The 23,671-nt window shown below is 36.0% G+C and overlaps 1 protein-coding gene across 1 annotated transcript in view; it reads left to right on the top strand.

Moving 5' to 3' along the window:
- The window catches only part of cathD (cathepsin D), a 45,348-nt gene that overhangs the window by 5,726 nt on the left and 15,951 nt on the right, over nt 1–23,671 (top strand). The window contains exon 2 of the mRNA XM_089096716.1: nt 22,600–22,729. Coding sequence (XP_088952842.1) covers nt 22,600–22,729 — 130 coding nt within the window. The remainder of the gene's footprint in view (nt 1–22,599; nt 22,730–23,671) is intronic.

The following is a 23,671-nucleotide window of genomic DNA, read 5'->3' as shown; positions in this document are numbered from 1 at the left end:
GGGCAGTTCATATTATTGACTTACAAATAAAGTGAACATACCACTCAATGCCTTTTTTATGCTCTTTACCAATTTAATAATTGCTTCTATTAGAAATTCAAATTTTCCCACCCCCACCCCCTTAATGTGCAAATATATACCCTGAATTGGAATATACCATGAATTGTTGATGGCAAAGTTTCAAATAACAAAATTCAGTGCTGTTTTTGTTGATAGCATTTGAAAAACTTGAAACAGTAGGTAAACAATTTATATTTGAGTTGCCTAATACATGAGATTTGAATTGTTATAAATACATATTTTTGGAATATATTACTCTTGAACAGCTTATTTATAAACTAGTTATGCATTTTTTACCACTTTTCAATAACTTAACTAGTGTTGATAACTTTTTTGTGTGGTTACAATTCAGGGCATATATTTGCACATTAGGGGGGTGGGGATGGGTAAATTTGAATTTGCAGTAGAGGCAATTATTATATTTATAAAGAGCATAAAAAAGGTATCCAGTGGTATGTTCACTTTATTCCTAAGTCAATAATATAAACTGCCAACAATTTATCCATACTAAGTCTCTAGATCAATCCCTGAAAGTTCCATTTTCCTAGTCTAACTCAGTTCCTAGAAAGCAAAAAGTAGCTAAACTAGACTTTTACTCTATGACCCAGTATGAGCATAGTACTTAGGTGACCACTTTCTAAGTGCTCCCCAGCCCAAAATATTTTGTCTAAATATGAACATAGAGACATCTACATTGTATTTTTCATTGTGACATGAACAGATCTAGGAAGGGGGCAAGGGGTTAGCTTGTCCTGGGCACTGGTTTGCAAGGGGCATCTAATTTTTAACCCTAATTTTTTCAGCTCTATAAATTTTATGTATTTAGAATCAGCATAAAAAAGTTAATTCTTTTGATATTTTTATTCTAAACAAAATTTTGTTTCTTTTTTTAGTTTTGGCTCAGTATTGCTTTTAAACCTCATAAGCCACATAGGGGGGGGGGCATCAGTCTACCTATAACAGAGTCATGAGAGTAAGAAGTATATTGATCATGAATCAATCAACCAATATTTATTTATAGACAAATGACAAATGAGGTAAAAAAACATTGTTAATGTTATGACTCATAAGCTTAGGATGTGTTGGTTGATGATGCAAAGAAGTTAGCATTATGAAGCGTCACTGTTTAGCTTTACTAATAAATTAACTGGGTAAATAGTCTGAATGAATTATCTTCAAAATTGATCAATATTTTCTATATCATGATTGATTATGAATCAATCAACCAATATTTATTTGTAGACAAATGAGATAAAAAAATATTGTTAATGTTATGACTCATAAGCTTCGGATGTGTTAGTTGATGACGCAAAGAAGTTGGCATTATGAAGCATCACTTTTTAGCTTTACCAATAAATTTACTGGGTAAATAGTCTGAATGAATTATCTTCCAAATTGATCAATATATTCTGGAGCATAGTACTTTACAATTTTGGGATTTAACTCTAAAGTGTCCATTTTCTTTTCATCTCTTCAAATATCCTTGCTAGAAAGAAAATAATCTTAAATAGGAAAACAAGTATTATTCCACAAAGCCACAAAACTTTTATAAACTCGTATTAAGAATTGTCAACTTATCAAACAGTTTATGGTAGCAAGCTGTAAGTAAGGATCTATGTGGCTCACTAATAACCAAAACTCTAAGAAACAGAGTTTTGGTAACAGTTAATAGATACATTAAAAGAATCAAATTTTGATGCTGATTCAAATATGTAAAATTCATCTAATTTAATAGCACCTATCAAAAGTGACGAGCCTAAGAAAATTAGCCCAATTTTCGAAACAGAAGAGATTGTCCCCAAAACATCAAGTGATCTTAATAAAAATCACTATCATTAGGTTTAACGAATCAGAGAACCCTAATGAAGAGGTCTCAAGTTCCTATTTACAAAAATGTGGAATTGTGTATTTTTGCCAGAAGAAAGATCACAAATGTGTGTTTATTTATTCTTTTTTTCAGGGATGATGATATAGAGCCAGTGATCATAGAAGATTGGGAGAGGGCTCATTTGATCAAAAGTTCTAGTGCCCTTTTTAAGTGACCAAAAATATTGGAGGGCATCTAGCCCCCCTCAAACACTCTTTTTCTCCAAAGTCACCCAATCAAAATTTTGAGATAGCCATTTTGTAAATCTAATAATTATGTCTTTAAAGATGATTTAATTCCCCACAGTTCCCAGGGGAAGGGCTGGAAGTTATGAACTTCCCCCATTGTTTACATATAGTATTGGTTATTGGGAACTATACAGACGTTTTCAGGGGGGGTTTTCTGGTGGTGGGAGATTACGTGGGAGGATCTTTTCATGGGAGAAGGAAATTTTCCATCAAGGGGGAGCCGGATTTCCCAGCATTATTTTAAAAATGATCAGTTTAAAAGACAAGTTTTTTCAACCAAAAGTAAGGAGCAACATTAAAACTTAAAATGAACAGAAATTATTAGATATATGAGGGAGGTTGCCCCTTGTCAATACCTTGCTCTTTATGTTAAAGTTTTCTTTAGTACTTTTAAAAGAGCTATTAATTCTAATTAAATAGCCTTTGTGATTCAGGAGTCCTTCTCAAAGAATTGGGAAACAATTTGAATTTTAGCATAAAGAGCAAGGTATTAATCTTATTCTTTACCAGCAATGCTTGTTTACCATGAGGTTTATGCATGATCTTTGTGTCATAATTTCACGAGCTTCAAAAAAAAAGAAGAAAAAATGAGATAGTTCAGTTACCTGCAAATTGCAGGGAAAAGGTGAGGGGGTCCTTACACTTCCCTTGTTCCTGGGGGATTTCAGTATTCTCTGATGACTATTTGCTCCACCCCTGGCCACTCTGATTGGACTATGCTCTGTGATTCTGCATCTGAATCTGACTGCTCACTAATTTTGCTTACTGTATCAGTGGCCATTTTATTCCAAAAGGGAATTGAGCAGTGTGAAGCCAGACTTGGTTTATAGCCCAGTTTAAAACTTTGTCTTCCAAGCAATCAAAGCAAGTAACAAGTAGGATGAAATAGTGGCAAAGACAATACAGTATTTCAAAGCTGATATGCTGACTAAGGAAAAGGATGAATTATGGCATTTAGCTGCTATGTCTACCCATTCTACAGATCATTTTAAGCCCGAGGAAATGGTTGCTTATCTGATAAGAGACATCTTGACTTGTGACGAGAAGAGAGTAGTCCTCCCCAAGTTTGTAATCTATGAGCCTGACAAGGTACCCATACTCTCAGGGAAGGTTACAGCCACACTGACTCACCAAGTCAATGAGCTTCATTCTACTGTGAATGATCTTATTGACCACCTATGCTTCTTCAAATCAGCACAAAATAAGGCTAGTGCAACCACAGGTGCAAATACAACAGACCCTCCAGATACAGTAAAACTTTATACTCTGTAATTCTTAAACAACCTCCAAAAGGACTCAAAAAGCCCAACAGTTGCAAGGAGTATCTTGAGGGCCTTGCTGGTGATAGCTGCACCTATATAGTTAACCTGAGGCCTCTTAGCAAAGAGTGATGCATGATACTTGATGACAAAGATACAGCAAAGTCTCTTGCTGATGCTCTAAACAGTGCTACAGATGCTGATGCTTGGCTGAAGACCCCTGCTCATTGTGGTATTATAAGACATGTTCCCCATGAGGTGTTGCTGAACAATCTATGTTCAATGATTAGGAATTGCACAAAAGCCAAGAGAATTTGACAAACTTGCTCACACAAGCTTGTCTTTGAAAGTAAGGACGATTTAAAAGTAGCAATGAACAACCCTATAACTCTGTGCTATGAGCGCCTCCAAATAGACATGTATCGGTGTTTGCCAATGAGATGTTTTTAGTGCCAAGAGTATGGTCAGGCTGCTAAGGACTGTAAAACCACTACTTGGTGTTCCCATTGCAGTGGCAATCATGCAAACAATAAAGATAAACCCTGCAATGCTGGACTGAAGTGTGCTATCTGTAAGCAGACAGACCATCCATGCTACAGTGTTAAATGCCCCGTAGCCAGAAAGCTCATGATGAAGCCCTAGCCAACTCTGAGGTAAAAGTGTCTATGTGGAATATGATTGGTGGTGTAGTCAATAAATCCCACTGATTGATAGCTTGATGTCTTGCAATGACATTTTGTGTCTACAAGAACATTTCCTTTCAGCAGACTCACTTTCCCTGTTAAAAGTGAATGACAAAACTCGCCTTTACTGGGCGCCAGCTAAGAATTTGGGCAGAGGAAGACCTTCTGGTGGACAGGCAATACAAATCAATTCTTATCTTTTGGCATCAGTATTTGTTGAGAATGAGTGCTTCCTTGGCATAAAAGTTGCAAATCTGATAGTATATTGCTCCTACTTACCAACTGATTACAAGAACTTGGCTTCTGAAGAAAAACTCTCCCGTGCAACAATAAAGCTTGATAAATATTTGCAGCAATGTACCTATGCATCTCATTGTGTTATCCGTGCCAGGGACATGAACTGCAACCTCATCCTCAACCTTGGATGCCAGGTCATCCAAGATCTCAAATACTTCTGCCTGCTCTGTCCAATCTGAATGTTGTCCCAAATGACCGTTTGTATACATATATCTATAACTCCAGAGTGACAAGTTTGCTTGATTTCATGCTCTGCTCAAACGCCATGACTGCAAATGGCTCAGGCCATGTTGGCTTTAGCATATCATCATCAGATCATTTACCAATCTCTAACTCTCTTGTTATTGATAGTGTTCTCTTTAAAAAAGATGAAAAGAAACAGAAATGGGAATTTAGAGGTGACTGGAAGAAAATAAATGCTGTTATAAACCAGAGCTTGATGCCACACTTGACAAAATCAAGATCCCTTTCCAACTGCTGCAACAATCCTCAGACCTCACCAAGTTGGAGAAAAAAATTCTAATCAACATTTACTGTAGTGAAATCGCACATGCAATGCATTGTGCTGAGCGTTGTGCCATTCCTGTATGTAAAGTTTGTTCAAGTTCAGAAATACCTGGCTGGTCAAATCCAGCTTCACTGCAAAGTTACAAATCTTCAAAGTTTTGGCACCAAATATGGAATGATTGTGACTGGCTAAAATCTGGCGCTGTTAATGACATATGGTTATATACCAAACGTCGTTTTGCTAAGTGTCTTGCCAATCTCAAAGCTGAGATTTTTGACTGCAGGAGCAAGCGTCTTGCAACTAACCCAAATGAAATTTGTAGATTCTTTGGGGGAAAAAAGTCAAAAGGTGTTCAGAGCTTCCAAGTGAGAGTGACTGGATCAACTATATCACCAGCGAATTTTTTCCACCAGATTCAGTGTTAGAAACCTGCTATGAATCACTACTACTGGATAATCTAGTTGATACTGAATCAGATATTGGTTTCGTAGTTATGCCCCTGATATTTATAGTGCTATCATTCACCTTCAAAAAAAGTTCTTGCTTGATTATGATAAATTACATGGTTTTCATTTATTACATACAAGTGATAAGCTGCTGCAGCATCTACTTTTGTTTTACCAAATCATTTTTAATTCTTGTATTGTCCCCAATTCTTTCTGTGTTGGTACATTGACTCCTGTTCTGAAATAAGATAGATATCCGGCAATGTTGTTTCTATAGGCCTATAGCTGTTTCTTCTGTTCTGCGTAAATTGCTGGAGTTACTAGTGATTAAAGACATAAATAAAGCTTGTTCAACTCCAGACAACCAGTTTGGATTTAAGGAAGGCTATAGTCAGGAACACATGCATTATACTCTTGCCAACGTTCAAATGGATATAGAGAATAGTGGCGAGTTTCTTGTCCTTGCGGCTCATGATGTCTTTTGTGCTTTTGATTCTAGTGTGCCTTTCCATTTGCTGTATAGTGCGCAGCAGCAAAGTCCCAATTGTACAGTTGTGCAGGTATTTAAAAATCTCTATGTGAGATTATGTGTTGTTGTGAAAGTACCTACTCATCATGGTTATGTAATGTGTAAAGCCATAATTTGGGTCTGGAAAGGAATCAGCCAGGGTGGCGTAACTTCGCCACCATTGTATAATAATAGTGTGGTTGCACCCCAGAAAAAGGCTAGAATTAGTTTTGTTTTAAAGGTTTGGACCTTTCCATACTCAGTTACACTGACAACATCCTGAATTTAAGTAGAACTGTATTGTCTGTTGAGGAGAATTTTTCTGTGCTTAGTAGGGAATATGCCAAAATGGGTCTCAATTTTAATTTTTTGAAGAGTGAGATCCTTGCTTTTGGCAAATATGTTGGTGATGTTGAGTGTGTACAGTTAGGAAATCAGTGTTCAGTTATCTGCTTGTATTAAGTATCTCATTCTTCTGATAAGAGATAGTGTAAAAACGACAAGGGCTCTTCTTATCTCTCAACCAAGTGAGAAACTTAGAAAAGCGTTTGGTGTGCTAGTTTGCTGTAAAGCTTGCTACAGCAGGCGTATTCTCGCCCATGTCTTCAAAGCTTTTGGAAGGCCTCATGTCCTCGCATTGACTCCATTTTGGAACATGTTTAAGGCAACTGATAAAAAACTATTAGATCTGCATATTTTCGTTTCGCGAAATTTTTCTTGTGTATACACCTATGGGCTAGAAACAAAAGACTAGTGTCAGCCTACGGGTTAGCTGAGCCACTAACCATGGCTGAGCAGCGTCAAAACTTGATAGGACAAACAGCTTCCATCCTGCTATGGGTTAGTAGAAATATTGAATTTGTTCTTAGTAGTATAGTTTTCTTTGTGAGTGTGCTCTTCTTTCTTGTTTTTTGTCTTCTCATCTACTCCATATTGAACCCTTGTGTGTTTTTTTGGGCAATAAAGATATTGATTGATTGAACTATAGTTTGCCTCAATAATTTTGCCATTGAAATTCTATTTTATGTCCCTGAAAATTCCTTGAATTTTTAAGATTTGTTCCTGAATTAAAAAGAAAAACAAACTGAGATAGGATGCGTTTCGTTGCCCTTTGACTAGGAAGCTGGGGTTCTGCATGAGAAGGTAAAAGAAAAATAGAAAGCAACATTTTTAGACAAAGAGTATGAAAAGGTGTAGAAGGAAAAGTGAATGGAAAAAACCTATACATCTCAAATGTCTCCAATTACCAAAAATATTCCAAAAGTTCAACATGAAAGAAAATATCCAATGTAAGTCTCAAAACATAGTTTTGATTTCACCCAGATTTGTAAAAATAACTTGTTTTGCTATTTTACCTTCCTAAATACTGCAGTTTATCCTCTCATTTTCCATTTGAGTGACTTCTATAACTCAGCTGTTAGGATTTTCCCAGCATTTAAACTAAGTCTAAAATTCTAGGTGAAATTCTATTGTCCTGAAGCTTCTTTTACTTCTAAAAGTCTTTGTCAAAGTCCAGAATATCCTTTCATTTGTCACTATGGCTATCATTATATGTTGTTGTCTGCTTATGATTTCAACAGCAAGGACTTTTGTTTATCAAGTTTTAATTCGGATTGAATAAATTAACATGTTAAACAGAAAAAGTTTATCAATTAGGCAACCCTTGATTGTAGGCATCAAAATAGTTTCCTCACGCCAATGTCTAACCATTCAGTCATTGAAGCCACTCCTTTAGGACTACTTTGATTGACAGTCGCCAGGGTTAAAAACCCGTCAGTGTATTAGGTTCTGACTATGACTGAAATAGGGACCCTTTTTTTAAAACGCTTGGTAAAAATAAGACTAGATTCAATTTAAAAACCTACATACAATGAGCAAATGAAAGTTTTGAGTATGCTGTTGAAGCTAGTTATTTTTTCAGCCACCACTATGCTATGTGTGGCGAAAATCACAATATTACCAAAAATTTGATTTTTCCCTTTAATCGTAAGTTAGAAACGGTTTTATTTACAGAAAACAACCACCAGACACAAAGTTGTTTAGGCTAATAGCAGGGTCCTTGAGCATAAAAATTGTGCACTTCTTGCAAAAAGTACGAAAATTGGTAGAAATACAGATTAAAGCACGGGAAATCTGATGGTGACGGGAAACACTTTGAGCGGGTGCTCTAAAACACCTTTACAAGCGCCTGAAGCACTAAAAAATGCACAAGTTTACCAGCATCTCTACAGAAGCATCAAAACCTCTGAATATACATTTTAAAATATGGCGATTCCAATGGCGACTATATAAAAAGTAAAGGATTGCTCTGAAGCGCGCAATAGAGCACTGAAAAAAGCGTGTAAAGAGCAAAGTAGGAGCATCTATCCCATGTAATACCTAAACGGGCAAAAACATAGTTTAGGGTACTAGAAATCCGAAGATTACAAGCAACAGCTTGAGTATTCGTATCAAAGCACACATTTGCGCCCTCAAAAGCCTGCAAAAAGCGCAAAACTGATGGAAAGTTTGAAGAAACTCTGGAAAAAGGGGTAATGTAGTACAAAGTATGGGGAACCCACTAATCACAAATGGAAAATCGAGCGATCAATTTGTAGCACCTTTGCAATCACTGAAAAGTGCGCTGAAACCGCAAAACTCATCTGCTTGTACAGAAAGTTCAGATTTGGTAGAAACACAGTTTGAAATACTGAGAATCGAGTGGTGGTGAAAAGAAAGTGAATCTGTAAGCCAGAATCTGTTCCTGGTATGTCTTAATCCCCGCTTCAAGCGCGAAAATAGAAAAAAGATACAAAAAATCTGTTTCTTGAAACAAGCGATAATTCGAAATGACACCAACGTTCAATACGAAGAGCTATTCAGAGCGTCCAGCAGAGCCCACAAGCTTAATGACGCAAAAAGAATGAAGGAATTCGAACACACATAGAGACCTACATGACACTTTTCTGGAGATGTGCAGCCAAAAAAGTCATTTACGTTTGCTACTTTAGCTAACTTGTCTTGATTGTCATTGTTATTGGAAAATGAAATACAAAATAAGGCAATAATTATCACATATTATGGTGCTTCACTGAGATACCTGATCACATGTTGAGCAACCGAGATTCTAAGTTAGGCTTAAGCCTTAAAAAGGACATCAAGATACATAATACATAAAAATTCATTATACTAGACAGAAGTCATGGCAAGAACATAATTCAGTACACTCAAGTGAGCTGCTCTCGCAATTGCAACGTCCAGAGCATTAATTTTTGCATTTGCATCTTATAAGCTCTCGACAGGCAACAGAAGCTTGGGGCAGGGTTGATCATTGGGGAGCCCAAACCCCATCTGACAGTGATGAATTTAATGTTGCAGCACGCTTCATGAAGGCAGTGTAGAACTATCCTGCTATCTCGCTCCTCGTGGTTGCTAGGATGATTTTCAGACAAGTCAGTTGGAATTGGACTTCTTGCACTATCACCAGAAGTCACGACTACCAAATGATTGGTAACAGTGTTGCAATTCTTTTTTCTGCCATGAGCTCAAAAATGCTCTGCTTGTTGTCTGAAGACTGAAGGAAACTAGTCTAGATTTTTTAAATTGGCGTCTTCTTCTTCTATTTAACAGCAGGCGGGCTTTTCAGTTGATACTATTTAGCCCTTTTCCTTTTGTTTCACTCTGTGGGCTACAGAGCTACTGGCTTGGTTGTCTCTTGTTTATTAGATATTCTCAGATATCTTTCAGTAGATCTTTCGACTCAAGGAGCTCAAATATAAGATGATAGATATCGATTTCTGTGCTCTGTGTGTAGGTATAGTTGGCTAGGCTCTTGGCTGATAGTGAGATTTTGTGGTGTTTGAAGCACTTTAACAGTTTACAATGCAAAGTATGCTGTGCAGACGTCAGCATATTACATTCAAATAGGCAGTGGTCAATTGTTTCATTATTCATAATACAATACCTGCAAAGAGGGGACAGGGGAACTGAACCACTTGAATTAGGAAACTGATACGAGAATGCAAGAAAGTTTAGTCCATTTGTTCCAGAACGAATTCTGTGATAAATTTTAGAAAAATACTTATTGGGAAAGGGGGAAAGAGTAGGAATTTTCTTATTAAACATAATATTTGATAGTCTCCATCGGTAAATATCTCTAATGGGGCTGTTCAATATTTATAGCATTTTTTGCTATTTCATCAACCTGATGATTACCACTTATACCAGAGTGGCTAGGAATATACTGAAGATAAGTTCTTATGCCACTTGAAGCAAGATTATCTATAATACTAAGATTATGATAAGTGTCAATATCCAGCTTATACTAAGGAGCTGAAGACAGCAACTCAAGGCTTGATAAAGAGTCAAAATAAACTATAATATAATTTGAATTAGCAATCAAGGGTTTATTTTCTATAAGGTGTTCTAATGCCATGTGTTGGGACCTTTGGCCCCTTTTGTTTCAGAAAAATGCCTTTTTATAAATTTAACTTCATTTATGTTGAATATCTAAACCCCCAGGAAAGTTTTTATTACGATGTCTGAAGAATCCACTAATTAGCGAGTGGTTGAAAAAGCCAGTGGATCGATGACTCATATAGCTTAAATTTAGAGTTTGAAAAAGCTTCAAAGGATGCTGGGAGTCTGATTTGATTCGGCCATTCATAGCCTTTGGTCAATGTGCGCGCGCAAGCGCGCGTCTTAAAGTGTATTGGTTAATTATAAGATTTTTACCTTTAGTTCCGTTTTGAGTTCTTTTATACAGCGTGTTGTGAATACAATAAGAATTTTCTATACTATGTACTCTTTTAACTTTTCAGCTTAGGTCGAGTCTTAAGAGATAGTTAGAAATCTTATCGGTAAACTTTGGCTTTAAATGTTGGCCCTAGACCATCCGATCACGCTAGTATATACGGAACCGTTGTAGTAACCACGGAAATCCCACTATTTTGGAGCCGACGAGGGATCTCCCCCTCCAGTAAGTGGCATAGCAACTCTTTGCGCCATTTTTGCCTTTAAAATTGGTGACCCCCGTACTCCCACCCATCCAATAAGTTGTTGGGGTTCCACCCCTGTTTCTTTTCCTTTCAGATAAATGACCTGTTTTCGTTTTCTTAATTACATTTGCTTATAGTATAATTTCAAAAGACAGGTTAAATTCCGTTACTAAGCGATAGTGGTTTTGCAATAGGTAAGCTTTGAACCAAGTTTATTTTTGTACTTCCGGGTTTGGAAGTCATTGAAAAATAAATCTAAGAGTTGAATTGGGTTTGAATGAGGATGTAGCTGATTGGCTGGGCCAAGCGGAGGTCCACCCATATGAGCAGTGCTGTGTAAAATATTATTTTGTGCTAGTCTGCGTTTAGACCCCGTTTGGGGAAGGATATTTCTGTTGTTATATGTGACCCTTTTGGAAGAATACAAGTAAGGTATTTTCTACAAACTGTGTACTATTTTCCGTAACCCAGGCAGGGTAGGAATAGAGCTACGAGGAACCGTCATTATTGTATGGACAGGGAGGTTTGTTACCTCCAAGGAGAGAGTTAAAAGATTTTCTAGCCGTAACCTAAGGCGGGTACATTTGGCTTTAGAAAGTGGCCATTTGACCACTCGACCGCGTTATCGTACCCTGGGACAGGGTATACTGTAAATAGGGTAGTACCAAACCCGATATTTGCAGAACCGATGTGGTAGACACGGGCATAGCATTATAATTTGGGGCCGGGGCTTTCCCCTCCAATAAGTGGTGACACCCGTATATTACCACGCCATTGGCGTTATGGCCTACTGGTATAACACTGGTAACTAAACACCACGAACATTGGTGCCAGGGGTAGCTAGCACTACGAACATTGGTGGCAGCAAGAACAGGAATTATTAACAGCGTTGATAATAAAAGAATTCCACATTTTCGAAGAGACAAGTAATATAGCCTACAAAAGTAGCCTATTGTGGGTACATATATAAGAAATCGCAAAGAGAATTTTTTTATCTGAGCTGTGCCTAGTCGGATAATAATAAGTAACAAAATTTAAGAATCAATAGATCACGCAAATAATTAACTTATAACACAAGGGAGGCTGCGCCGCCCACGTAGAATCGGCAAATTAAAAGGAAACAATTTTTCGCGAGAGAACCGGAAGTTACATGGATAAAAGAATTATCATTTAGACTGAAGAGGTAATTTCAGTTAACAAAATTTGAAATTATGTCGGACACAGATGAGATTAACTCAAGACCAAGAAAGGCGAGTGAAGACCATAGAAAAAGTAGGAAAATAGAAAGAAAGGCTAATATGGAAGCCTTTGAGAGAGAGCACCGCGAATATGAGGGGAAAATGCAGGCTGAGAAAGATGAAATTAGAAAGAATAGAAAAGAGGACGGGAAGGCTAGAGTAGCCTATAAAGAAAGAGACAATACGGATATAGAACGAACAGATTCAGAAAATGAATTAAGAAGAAATAATCACAGACGAAATAAAAGTAGTCCGAGTAGAAGGAGCAGTGTTGAATCAAGATCCAGCAGGGGCTCGCGTAAAAGTACTCAAATAGATATGACACAACAACTTTTAAATTTCATGGAGAATGACAGATTAGCCAGAGTACGAAAAGAGGAGGAAGATAGAAAAGAAAGAGAGAAAGATAGACAAGAAAGAGAACGAAAGGAAGAGGGTGATAGGATAGCCAGAGAACGAAAGGAGGAGGAAGATAGAGACCAAAGAGAAAGAGATAGAGTAGCCAAAGAAAAAAAGGAGGAGGCAGATAGAGAGGAAAGAAAAGACATAATGGAAATGATTGCAGGGAGGAATTCCCAAGAGCCTCAGAAATCGTCTACAATAGAGGTAATGCCGGCAATAAACCTTCAACCAATGAAAGAAAAGGAAGATGTACATTTATACATATACAATTTTGAAAAAACGGCGGATTTAAGTGGGTTGTCGAGAGAAAATTGGGTGACAAGAATACAGCCCCTCCTTAACTACAAAGCGCATCTTGCATATAAAGCATTAACAATGGACTACTCAAAAGATTTTGAAAGACTAAAACAAGCCATTTTTGAAAAGTTGCAACTCTCCCCCGAGCACTTTCAAAGGAGATTTAGAAGCGAAAGAAAACGAGACAATGAAACGTATAAAGAATTCGGGTACAAATTGAAATATATGTGTTTAAAATGGCTAGAATTAGGAAACTATAGAATGTTAGAAGACCCGGAAGAAATAAAAGAAAAGATAACGGAAATAGTAGATAAAACAGTAATGGAACAATTTTTAGAAAATACCCACAGAGAATTGAGAATATATTTGAAAGAAAAGATTCCAAAAACAAGCAAAGAAAGAATTAACTGCAGAGTTAATTATGGCATTTAACTCTGCAGACATTATAGATACATTATTATACAATCTCTCACCCATTGCAATTTTCAGGTGAGAAAGGAAGGCACCACTTGCTACCTTCTCATTCATTTTGGACCCATCAACAAAGATTTAGAAATAGTTTTTATAAGTAATTGTATTAAGTTCAGCAAATTTTTTCTGGACAAAAGTGATGGGGTTTAATTTTTTAGTCCACTTTGAGAAATCAGTATTTATTTTGGGGATTGACAAATTCCATGGCGGGGATTGGGGGAAAGTTGGTGCAATAGACTTTGCGGGTACGGGGAATTTCTTCTGATTAATGTCATACTCATTTGCAATGCCTCTATACATGGCTGGATTTCTTAACCAATTATGTAGAGTGTATGCGCTATTTGATTCAATTTTTGTAAGATGTTTTATCAAGAGAAATGTACGTCTCTCCCTTATTGTTCCACTCTCCATAAGCAGAAACTTGGTGTTTGTGGGTTTCCTAATACCAAATATGAGACGTATTATATCGTTTTGTATTGTTTCAATTTTTTGTATCTGGGTCTTTGCACATGCAGCATAGACGATGAGCCCATAGTCAATACGGGGTCTTATATGTGATTTATAAAACTGGAGTAAGGTTTTCTCCTTACAGCCCCAGGGTGTGGAAAGAAGTCTTTTTAGTATAATTGTTTTTCTATAGCATTTTTTTATTGTGTTTGAAATGTGGAGGTGGAAATTAAGTCTTTGGTCAAGCATGAGACCTAGGTAATTAATATGATTAATGGAAAAGTTGTTCCATTTAGAGTTAGTCTTGCATTAACATTATTTCGCTTTCGGTGAAGTTGGATTATTTTTTACTTGGTAGGTGCAATGGGTAAATCTGAATGTTGAGAGAATTTTTCAAATTGGAAAAGTGACTTTTTCAGCTTTGACTGTGCAATCTCAAAGGTGTTGCCAGATGACCATAGTACCAGATCATCAGCATATTGTAGATTCGTGTGGGGGAGGTTCATGTCCCAGAGATATAGGGCAAAGGGGAGGCAGCTGAGGACTGCTCCCTGAGTAAGGCCTTTGGTTATTATATTTTAGGGTGAAGAGGGTGAACCTACACAAACAATGAAATTTTGAAATTCTATGAAAGATTTTATAAAATATGATAGCTTGGAGGGCAGTCCCAGCTTAGTAAGTTTAATTAAAAATATCTGGTGGTTCAAACTGTCATATGCCCCTTGAAAATCTAGGAAAGCTGCAACTAGGACATTATTTTTTTAGAATGATTCATTTATTGCATTTGTTAACAATATGAAAGCATCTGTTGAGGAATGGTGTTTCCTGAAGCCAGTTTGAGTGTGAGGGATCATATTATTTTTTTCAACAAACCACAGGAGTTGGTAATATATCATTTTCTCCATTATTTTCCCCATCACAGGAGTAATTATTATAGGCCTATAAGGCTCAGGGTTATTTTTGGGTTTATTTTTCTATAGGATTGGTAGGAGGGACGAACATTTCCAGATATTGGGGAATATAGATGAAGCCCAAGAATGATTATAACAATTTAGAATTTCCTCTTTTTATGAAGGGATGAGATTCTTTATCCATGTAGGGTGTATATTGTCACAGATGCCGCTAGTCATGGTCCTAATATGATGTATTACATTATTCATTTCCTGGATTGAAAATGGGCTGGTTATATAATCGGATCCTGGGCGAGGTCGGTAACTTGGGTTCATAGGAATTGTGGGCATTTTGCTACAATTATTTGATGTTAACTTATTAACAAAAAGAGTGGCAAATAGCTTAGCTTTTTCATTATCATTGTCATAATGGGTATTATTATGTATAAGCTCATACAGGAGTGGATTGGGGGAAGTCTGTTTCCCACAGATGTGGCTTATGACTTTATGTATAATTGCCTCATGTGTTTCTCAGGAGAGATAATTTGCAAAATTGTTGCAGTAGCTATATTTGGCGTTTATTATGGTCCCTTTTAGATTAGATTCTGCTTGTAATTTTTTTAAATATGTAGTTGGTGATGTTTATTTAAGAATGTTCTCCAAGCTGCTTTTTTCGTTCTCCATTTATGTTGGCACTCATTTGTCCACCATGCTTTGGGAATATGTTTAGGAAGGTTATCCTGGGTGTTGTCCTGGGGATAGCATGATTAGCTGTATTTATTAGTAAAGATGCCAAAACTTCAGCATGTCTGTCAGCTGTTGCGTTTGAAATGCATGAATTTTGGGTGAAACTTGTAATTTCATCATTTAGCTTAATGTGGAACATAGGCCAATTTGCTTTAGTGTTGATATATTTGGAGGTATGTGATAGGGTTTCAGCAGGTTCGTTTAGGGAGCAAACTATGGCAAAGTGGTCAGTACATAGACTATCAATTTTATTTATATAAGTTTTATTCAAAATATTTAAAAACACAATTTGTAGGTCAATTGTAGAGAAACTGCCACTTTTGGGGTTGAAATATGTATTCATGTTTGGAGGGGTAGCAACAACTAATTCATTATTATTTGAAATCATACGCTCAATGAACTTACCAGCTTTATTTGCAGGTTTATTCCCCCACAAAAGGCTGTGGGCATTAAAGTCTCCACAAATAATGATATTTTTCAACATATTAGAATTATTGATATAGCTGAAGAAATCATTGGCATCTGTAGTTGGGTCAATAGGGTTAAAAAAGCTTAATATGTAAGTTTTTGTATTATTCAGCCAAACACTGATACCAATTGCATCAACATCATTTACAAAATCTGGAGAGTACATACCACAGAATTTTATATTATTTTTAACTATTAAAGCTGCTCCACCTCGTTTTCTCTCTGATGATCTATTCTTTCTCAGGATAGTGTATCCCAGAGACTTAATTTGTTGATTTTGGTTTAAATGAGTTTCCTGGAGGCAAGCAATATTGATGGAATTATTATTCATAAAAGATATTAGTTCATTTAACTTATTTTCTGTAAGTGATCTTACGTTCCACTGGAGTATTGATATGTGGTGTGTTGTTGATTTATTTTCCATATGACTGTGTATCAATATTCAGCTTTGTTAATAGTAAAGCAAGATCTTTTTTTGCTTGAATGAGCATGTTATGAGGTATGTAGATTTTTGCAAATTTGGCAATGAATTTGGTTTCCTGTTTTTGTTGTATATTCAAGGTCTGAACTGCACTGCAGTTTGGAATGAATAATTATATACTCGGGGTTTGCATGTTCGGTTGTGCATCCAGTTTGTCAGTTAAGGGATTAATTCCTGGTAGTGTTTCTGGTTTGTTTCTTGTTGGGAGGGGGTGCCAGGCCGACCTCATCTCAGTAGGCAAGGAGGCTTGTTGGCTTTGTGATTCTTTCTGATAGAGATGTGAGCTAGGAGGTTTGAAGGATGGTGTTTTGTAAGGAGTACTTGATGCATTGGGAGTGTTTGAATTCAGAGTTTTATTTAATTTCAATATGGGTTTTATTTTGGTGTGATTGGGCAGCATTTGCTTCCATAACTACAAAAGGGTATGGAATGGCCTTCTCTCTTGCTATTTGGAGTCTTAGTACTCTTTTCTTATATGCAGGGCATTGGGATTTATTGGTGGATTCATGTGGGCCTTTACAATTGATACACGTAGGCTGAGTGTTGTTGCAAGTTGTCAAATCTTTAGGATGGGAGCCTTTACAATTACTACAGACTAGGAGAATTTCATTGCATTTATTTGTTGTGTGTCCCAGTTTCAGACACTTCTGACACTGGATAGGCTTTGGCTTGTTTTCCTTGTGCAGTTTGATTTGCCCAAATAGGAATAACTTTTCTGGGATATTAATTTTTTCCTTCAGTGTAAATAAGAAAGATATACTTGTTTTTAATCCATTAGAGTTGGGTTTACCGAGTTGAGTGACATCTTCTACAGGGATTGAGTTACCAGCCCTATCTGAGAGCCCTTCTTTTAATTCCTGAATTGGTAATTCTAGGGGAACATTATATACTACTTTTTTTTGTTGGGGATTGTTTTGGGTTCCATTTAGATGAATTAATTGGGGTATTCAGAAGAGATTTTAGATTAAGTATTATATCTGCTGATTTCTGATCTCGGACAGCTATTAGCAAAGATCCATCACTATGAATGTTAAGAGAAAACATTGATTTTAACATTTTGAAATTTTCAACCCTTGTTGTATTAATCTTTGTTATTTCAAAGGGAGTATTAGGAGTAATTTGAGAGAAATGCCCAAGTTTCGGGAAGGACAAACCTTGACAGGAGGAAGGGAGATACTTTTGATTGGGGACGTTTTTTTCCTTTTTTTGGAGCTCCTAAAAAGGACCTCTTGAAATCCATTATCATCTATGGTGACATTAGCTCCAACACTGATCATTGCCCTATTCTCAGAATTTGAGCTTTCATGTGAACTTTGTGATAGAGAGCTTGACCAGCCAAGATGGGGCAAAAATGGATCAATTTCATTAGTATTTAGGGTGGGATCCGGAGGGACTTTTTTTAGGGGGAGTTCTTTACATTACCTATTGGAATAAGCTTTAAGCTAAACAGGAAAAGGTAGCAATATGATACAAGACCGTATGCACTCTACTGTGGGGAAAACTTCACCATCCACAAAAGAAAACACCACAATTTGGCCCTGAGGAGGATTTTGAGCACGATTGGGTCGGTACAACTACTGATAAATCGAGACAACAATTCACAAGAAATTTATTTTTAAATTTCTTAAAATGTTGCTGTTGTGGTTGATTTATTTTAAATAAATAAAAAAAATGATACATAGCCTTGCTTCGCTTTTCGTCTGTAGAAGTTTTCAAAGTGTCGGACTTAAAACGCCAAGGACGGCGTCAACTCGCTGTGTTTTACTTGTGAACTGCTTACAAAGGTATTGGCAGATTTCCTCTGTAACATATTCACCAAACCACTTGCTTTTTGGCTTTATAAGGTGGACTAGGACAGCACCGTCAAAAACCTTAGAATCAGGGGGAGATTTCTCACTCACAACTTCAGAAGAATAAGCTGTGAGCAGAGTTACAATATCAGACTTCGTGCCGAATCTCAGATTACCCTGATCAGAGATTGAAGGAGGGAAAGGCTGGTTCTCGTGTTTGAAAAAACTCCTCCAAGTCAGCGCCTCTTGTGTTGCAGCCAATACAGAGTTTGGCAAATAGGGCCGAATCTGACTTGGCCATCTGAAGGATCGACTTTGACTTTGGTACCGATGTTGAAATGGGAGTTGAAAATAATGGCATCTTGTTTTGGCGTATTGGTGATACAATGGGCTTTGTAAGTCAAAACGCTCTTCCACAATAGTATCATACTGGGAGTAGCCAACAATTTCCAGACTGTGGTAATTACTAATTGCACGACAATGGGGTACTCTCCCGGAGTCGATGGAAACGAGACTGTCATACATACTTTCGAAAGGATTACCATATTCTATTAGGGTATTTACAAGGTTTTTAGTGTTTGTCTGGAACCTCTTCATAAATGCCGAGTCCATTCCGTAATCTTCTGCAGTCTGCTGTTCCTTCACATTTCGGAATTTCAGTTCGTTCGGAAAACAGAAATTTTGATGCTTTTGTAACGAGGCTGGTAAACTTGCGTTTTTTTAACGCTTCGTGTGCTTAATAAGACGCTATAGAGCAATCGCTTGACTTCGTATCGATCACCATTGGGTTTCCCATATTTCATACAGTATTTCCACTTTTTCCAGAGTTTCTCAAAACGTTCCATGAGTTTTACACTTTTGAGCACGCAAATACGCGCTTGGACAGACAAACTCAAGCTGCTTCTTGTAATAGTCGAGTTTCTAGTACTCCAAACTATGTTTTTGCCAGTTTTTGTTTTCCATGGAATAGGCGCTTCTATTTTGCGGTCTATGTGTTTTTTTTTAGCGCTCTATTGCGCACTTCAGAGCAATCTGTTGCTTTTTATTTAGCTGCCATTGAAATCTCCATATCTTAAAACGTATTGTCAGAAGTTTTGATGTGTCTGTAGAGAGACTGGTAAACTTGCACTTTTTTTTAGCACTTCGGGTGCTCTTAAAGGTGTTTTCAAGCGTCCTCTCGACGTTCTTCTCGTCACCATTGGATTCCCCGTGCTTTAACCTATATCTCCACAAATTCTAGTGTTTTTTGCCAGAAGTGCACAATTCTAGTGATCTTTTCCGTTAATATTTTCCGTTCACTGTAAACACCTTTTCAAGAAAGAAACTTATTTCAAAAAAAGAAATAATTTTTCGTTATCAAATTGTTACTATCACCGCTATCAACCAACAAAAGAAGAAAGAAGTTGAGTGAAAAAAAATATGCAGGAAATGAAATAATTCGGGGATTAAACCAAATTTATCTCCATTTTTCACTAAACTTCATTCCAAAATTTACTATACAATACATGCAGGCTCAAATGGCCCTAACCTACAGGCTTTCTTTTATCAATCCCAAAAGTTACTAGCCTAAGACTCTAGTCCCCATATTGCATACTGTGCAATATCAAGAATAAAACAATCAACCATCGCCTACTTGAATGTAATGTGCTAACGCATTCGCAGTGTACCCTTCAAAATAAACTGTTAAAGTGCTTCAAACACCACAGACTTCAATCATCAGTTAAAAGCCTGGCTGACCATACCGTCAGAAATGGTATTTTGCTCAAAATATATACCTGGATTGTCCAATTCCTGGAATCTATAAAGCTACTGGAAGACATATAAACTGCAGCAACCTGTAATAGTTCAACACACATCATATAGACTGAAAAAAAGGAAGACTAAATAGTCTTAATTGAAATTCCCATAATTTCTAATGAAAAAAAGAAGAAGGAAAAACGGCACAGCTCAACCTCACTTAAAAAAACACTAAAACAAACTCACAATTACCTGTACAAGAGGTGTTGTCTGTTGTATGCTTGGAAAAGAACAAGAAAATAAAATAAGCAACACAATATCTCAAATAATTCAATTTGTGTCCTATGATGTTAAGCAGATAATTATTACGAAAATTAAAAACAGTAAATAAGAAGATTTATTACTTTTTCAAGTATTGACAGAACACACTAGAGGGGAGGATATTTAATGTGATGAGCTATTATTTTTATTTCAATGGTATTGATTGGATTAACTATGTTGGATTGTGTACCTACTGTTTCAAACCTAAATCAGGCATTTACATTGGATTTCTGGTTAATTTCCTAAGAGTAGTGCCTAATTTCAATCAGAGTCACTGTTGCATTCATAGACAAAATTTAGCATCCAAAACCTATCTGGTGATTTAAAAGCAGTACTTGATGAAGTTATACAATTGGTTAATTTAAAAAATCAAAAAACCTACAAATTAAAAGTATCTTAAATTTCTGTGTTGTGACATGGAAAGTACACATTCTGCCTTTTGCTTTTCATTCATTTCATTTCTCGCAGCAAAATCATTACCTGGCTATTGGAAATTAGATCCCAAGTTCAACTTATTTTGAAGACCTTTCTTTTCAATTTTCATCCAAATTGCACAACAAAGTATTTCTCCAAGCTTTTGTGTGCTTATAAGATATTCTACTAATAACCAACTTAAATTTAGCACTCCAAAAAGCCTGCTTTAACATGTATGGTGATTTAAAACCTGTTCTTGATGAAGCAATAAAATTGGATGATTTCATAGTTAAATACATAGTGTGATGACCTAAAAACTCAAGATATTTTAAAACTCTTGCGTTGTAAGATGGAAAGTGTTTGTTCTATACTGCTTCTTCCTGCAGAAGTGAGGTGGCTATCTTGTGGTAAAGGCCACACTGGGCTGTTTGGACTTTGACAGAAAGTCCAATTTTTTTTTAAGATCATTCTTTTGAGTTGTCATCTAAATCGCACAACAACAAAAATGACTCCAGACTTTTGCGTTCTTATCAGATATTTTTTTCTAAAAATTACCAAGTTAAATTTAACACTCCAAAATAACAACAGCCATCTTTGATTCTTCAGATAAAAATGAATCAATGATGAAAAAAAACAGATTTTTTGAAAACTAGTTTTTAAAAAGACCAGCCTGAAGTATTTGAAAAGAATATTAAAAAAAAGGAATCTTTGGGTATCAGTTGACAATGAATTAGGGATCATATCCAATAAAGCACTCAAGTTTGTGTTGCTGTTTACCTGCATTTGTTTAGTATTTTGTATTTGTGTATATTTTTGCTAGACATGAGTATAAATGTATTCTCTCCTTTTTTAATAAAAATAAGAAGTCTTTTAACTTCCATCTATGGACACAATACGAAATATACAATGTGATGAAGGAGGGGAGCTGTTCAAAGTAGGTAAAATGACTTGAAAAGGGGTACAGTGATTAAAAACATTGAGTGACTGATGTAGAGCAAAACTGTTATTACAATTTATTGCATAAAACCACTCCTGATCAAAAATTTTGAGTGAATGTTAAAATTCTGTCAGAAATCTAAAGTACAATCCAAAAGTTTGATTCTTAAGAAAAAAAAGCTTTGCAGATATTTCTAATATTAATCCATGGTAAAAGCATGCAATTAAAGACAAAGAGAAACTAGTTAGAATATTCCAAAAAAGAAGCTTTTCAAAGAAAATTACAGGGCCATATTAAAGTTTAAGATAAATAGAAATATAATCATATAGTACCTAAAGCATAAATAAAAGTTGGTATCAATAAATAAATGAAACCCAAAACAGATATTAAAATGAATAATCAGATTAAACGTAAAGATAAGAAATACTGCTATAGCTGAATGCTGCTATAGCTAACAGGAAACAAAAGTTAAAATGAAATTTTTTAAATCTTAAAACATGTAGAAATTACTGCAAAAAGGAGTAGCACTGTTGAACCCCTAAACCTTATAAAGTCAAGAGCATCATTTGTGCTTTACTGAAAACATAGTATATTTAAAATATTGTTCTGACAGCCAATAGTGCTGTGGGAAATGTTCAGCGATAATGCTATGAGGGATTTTAGAGAATCCTACAATGAAGGCAAAACGACAGACATTGGGCATGTTTTTTGCCAAATAAAAGCATGTGAACTAATCAAAGAGCAAGAAGGTTCACACAAGAAAAAGAGACAGCAAAAGGAAGAAAGACAGTGGGGCTTCTCTTGGAAACAAAAACTCTTCCTTTTTGTATGTGTCGCATATTATGTAAAAACACTGGTATGCCAAATTATGTACAAAAATGGGCATGTAAATAGATACCTGATTAGAATGCAATATTCCACTTTTAACAATTTGTCAAGAGAAGTATTATTTAGTTTTTTGAACAAATTAGTGTTCAACCACGCTTTTGGAACACATTACATTTGATAGTCAAATAAATTTTGTGTGTTTGACTTGAACAGGATTTATTTACTTTTTTCTGAACTTTTCAACTTATTCATTTCACTTTGTTATTTTTCATATTATAGGGTTAAACTTCAAAAATCAGATTCTGTGCGAAGGCATTTGGAAAGTGTTGGAACTTCAATAGACTATGTTCGTCACAAATGGGGAAGTCTTAGTACTCCCATGCCTGAACCTCTTTCAAACTATATGGATGTAAGCTGCTTGATTTTTCATTTTGTTAAGTTTTTATTTTTAGCTTTATCCATATGAGAACTAGCAGGGGAAAAATTATTTAACTTTGAATACTTTTTGAGTCATCTTCCTGGTCATAGTGTAATACCACTTAACATTGTCATGAAATTACAAAAAAAAATCCTCAAAATTTTGAGAATTTCTTGGGAGCTAATTAAAACAGGAAGCTGAAACCATTCGGATAGAGGAGGATCATTCACTGGTAAGGTTGTTAATGCTGGTATGAATTTATTGTAGTAGTAGGATTACCACAAACCCACCCCAGAAAAGGAAAATGCAATATTTAGTAATTAAATTGGCTTTGAGAAAAAATTATTTTTTTAGTTTTAAGAATAATAAAAAGAACAAAAGATTAAAACGAAAAAAAAACTAATTTTTGAAACAAAAGTAAAGAGTAATTAGTCTAGATACAAAAACATATTACCCTAGAGGAATGTGGAGCGGTTTCAATACCTTCTGCCCCTATCAAAGGCTCTAATACCCTTGGTAGAGCATAATTACTCCTCCTGCTTAATACTAAAGATTAAAAAAGAAATATGGAATGTAAGTTGTAAATCAAAATAAATGCTTTGTGTATGCTTTGCTTCTTCCATCCTTCATTCTGTTCATTATGCTCATCGTTTTGACACCTTGTATAGATAATTTATTGTCAATTAAATTGACAATTGTTAAATCCTACATTGCAAAATTAGTCTCAAATTCGAAATGAACAATTTCAGAAACCCTTTTACACCTATTTTTGCAGTTATCAATTACTACTACTACAACTACTAACACTCACTGTAGCATCAAGCCGCCATAGACCAACACAGCTACGCACGCTCCTCATCCGTCCCAATATATTCAAGTCTCCCTCTTTAAACTTCCCAGCAAGTTCCCGTTTCCCTTAAATTTTTCCCTTAC

The sequence above is a fragment of the Artemia sp. Qi Xiang Cuo genome, chromosome 11 (assembly GCF_049724085.1).
Source record: "Artemia sp. Qi Xiang Cuo chromosome 11, ASM4972408v1, whole genome shotgun sequence".
Lineage (NCBI taxonomy): Eukaryota > Metazoa > Arthropoda > Branchiopoda > Anostraca > Artemiidae > Artemia > Artemia sp. Qi Xiang Cuo.
This window is presented reverse-complemented; position numbering and strand designations above follow the sequence as displayed.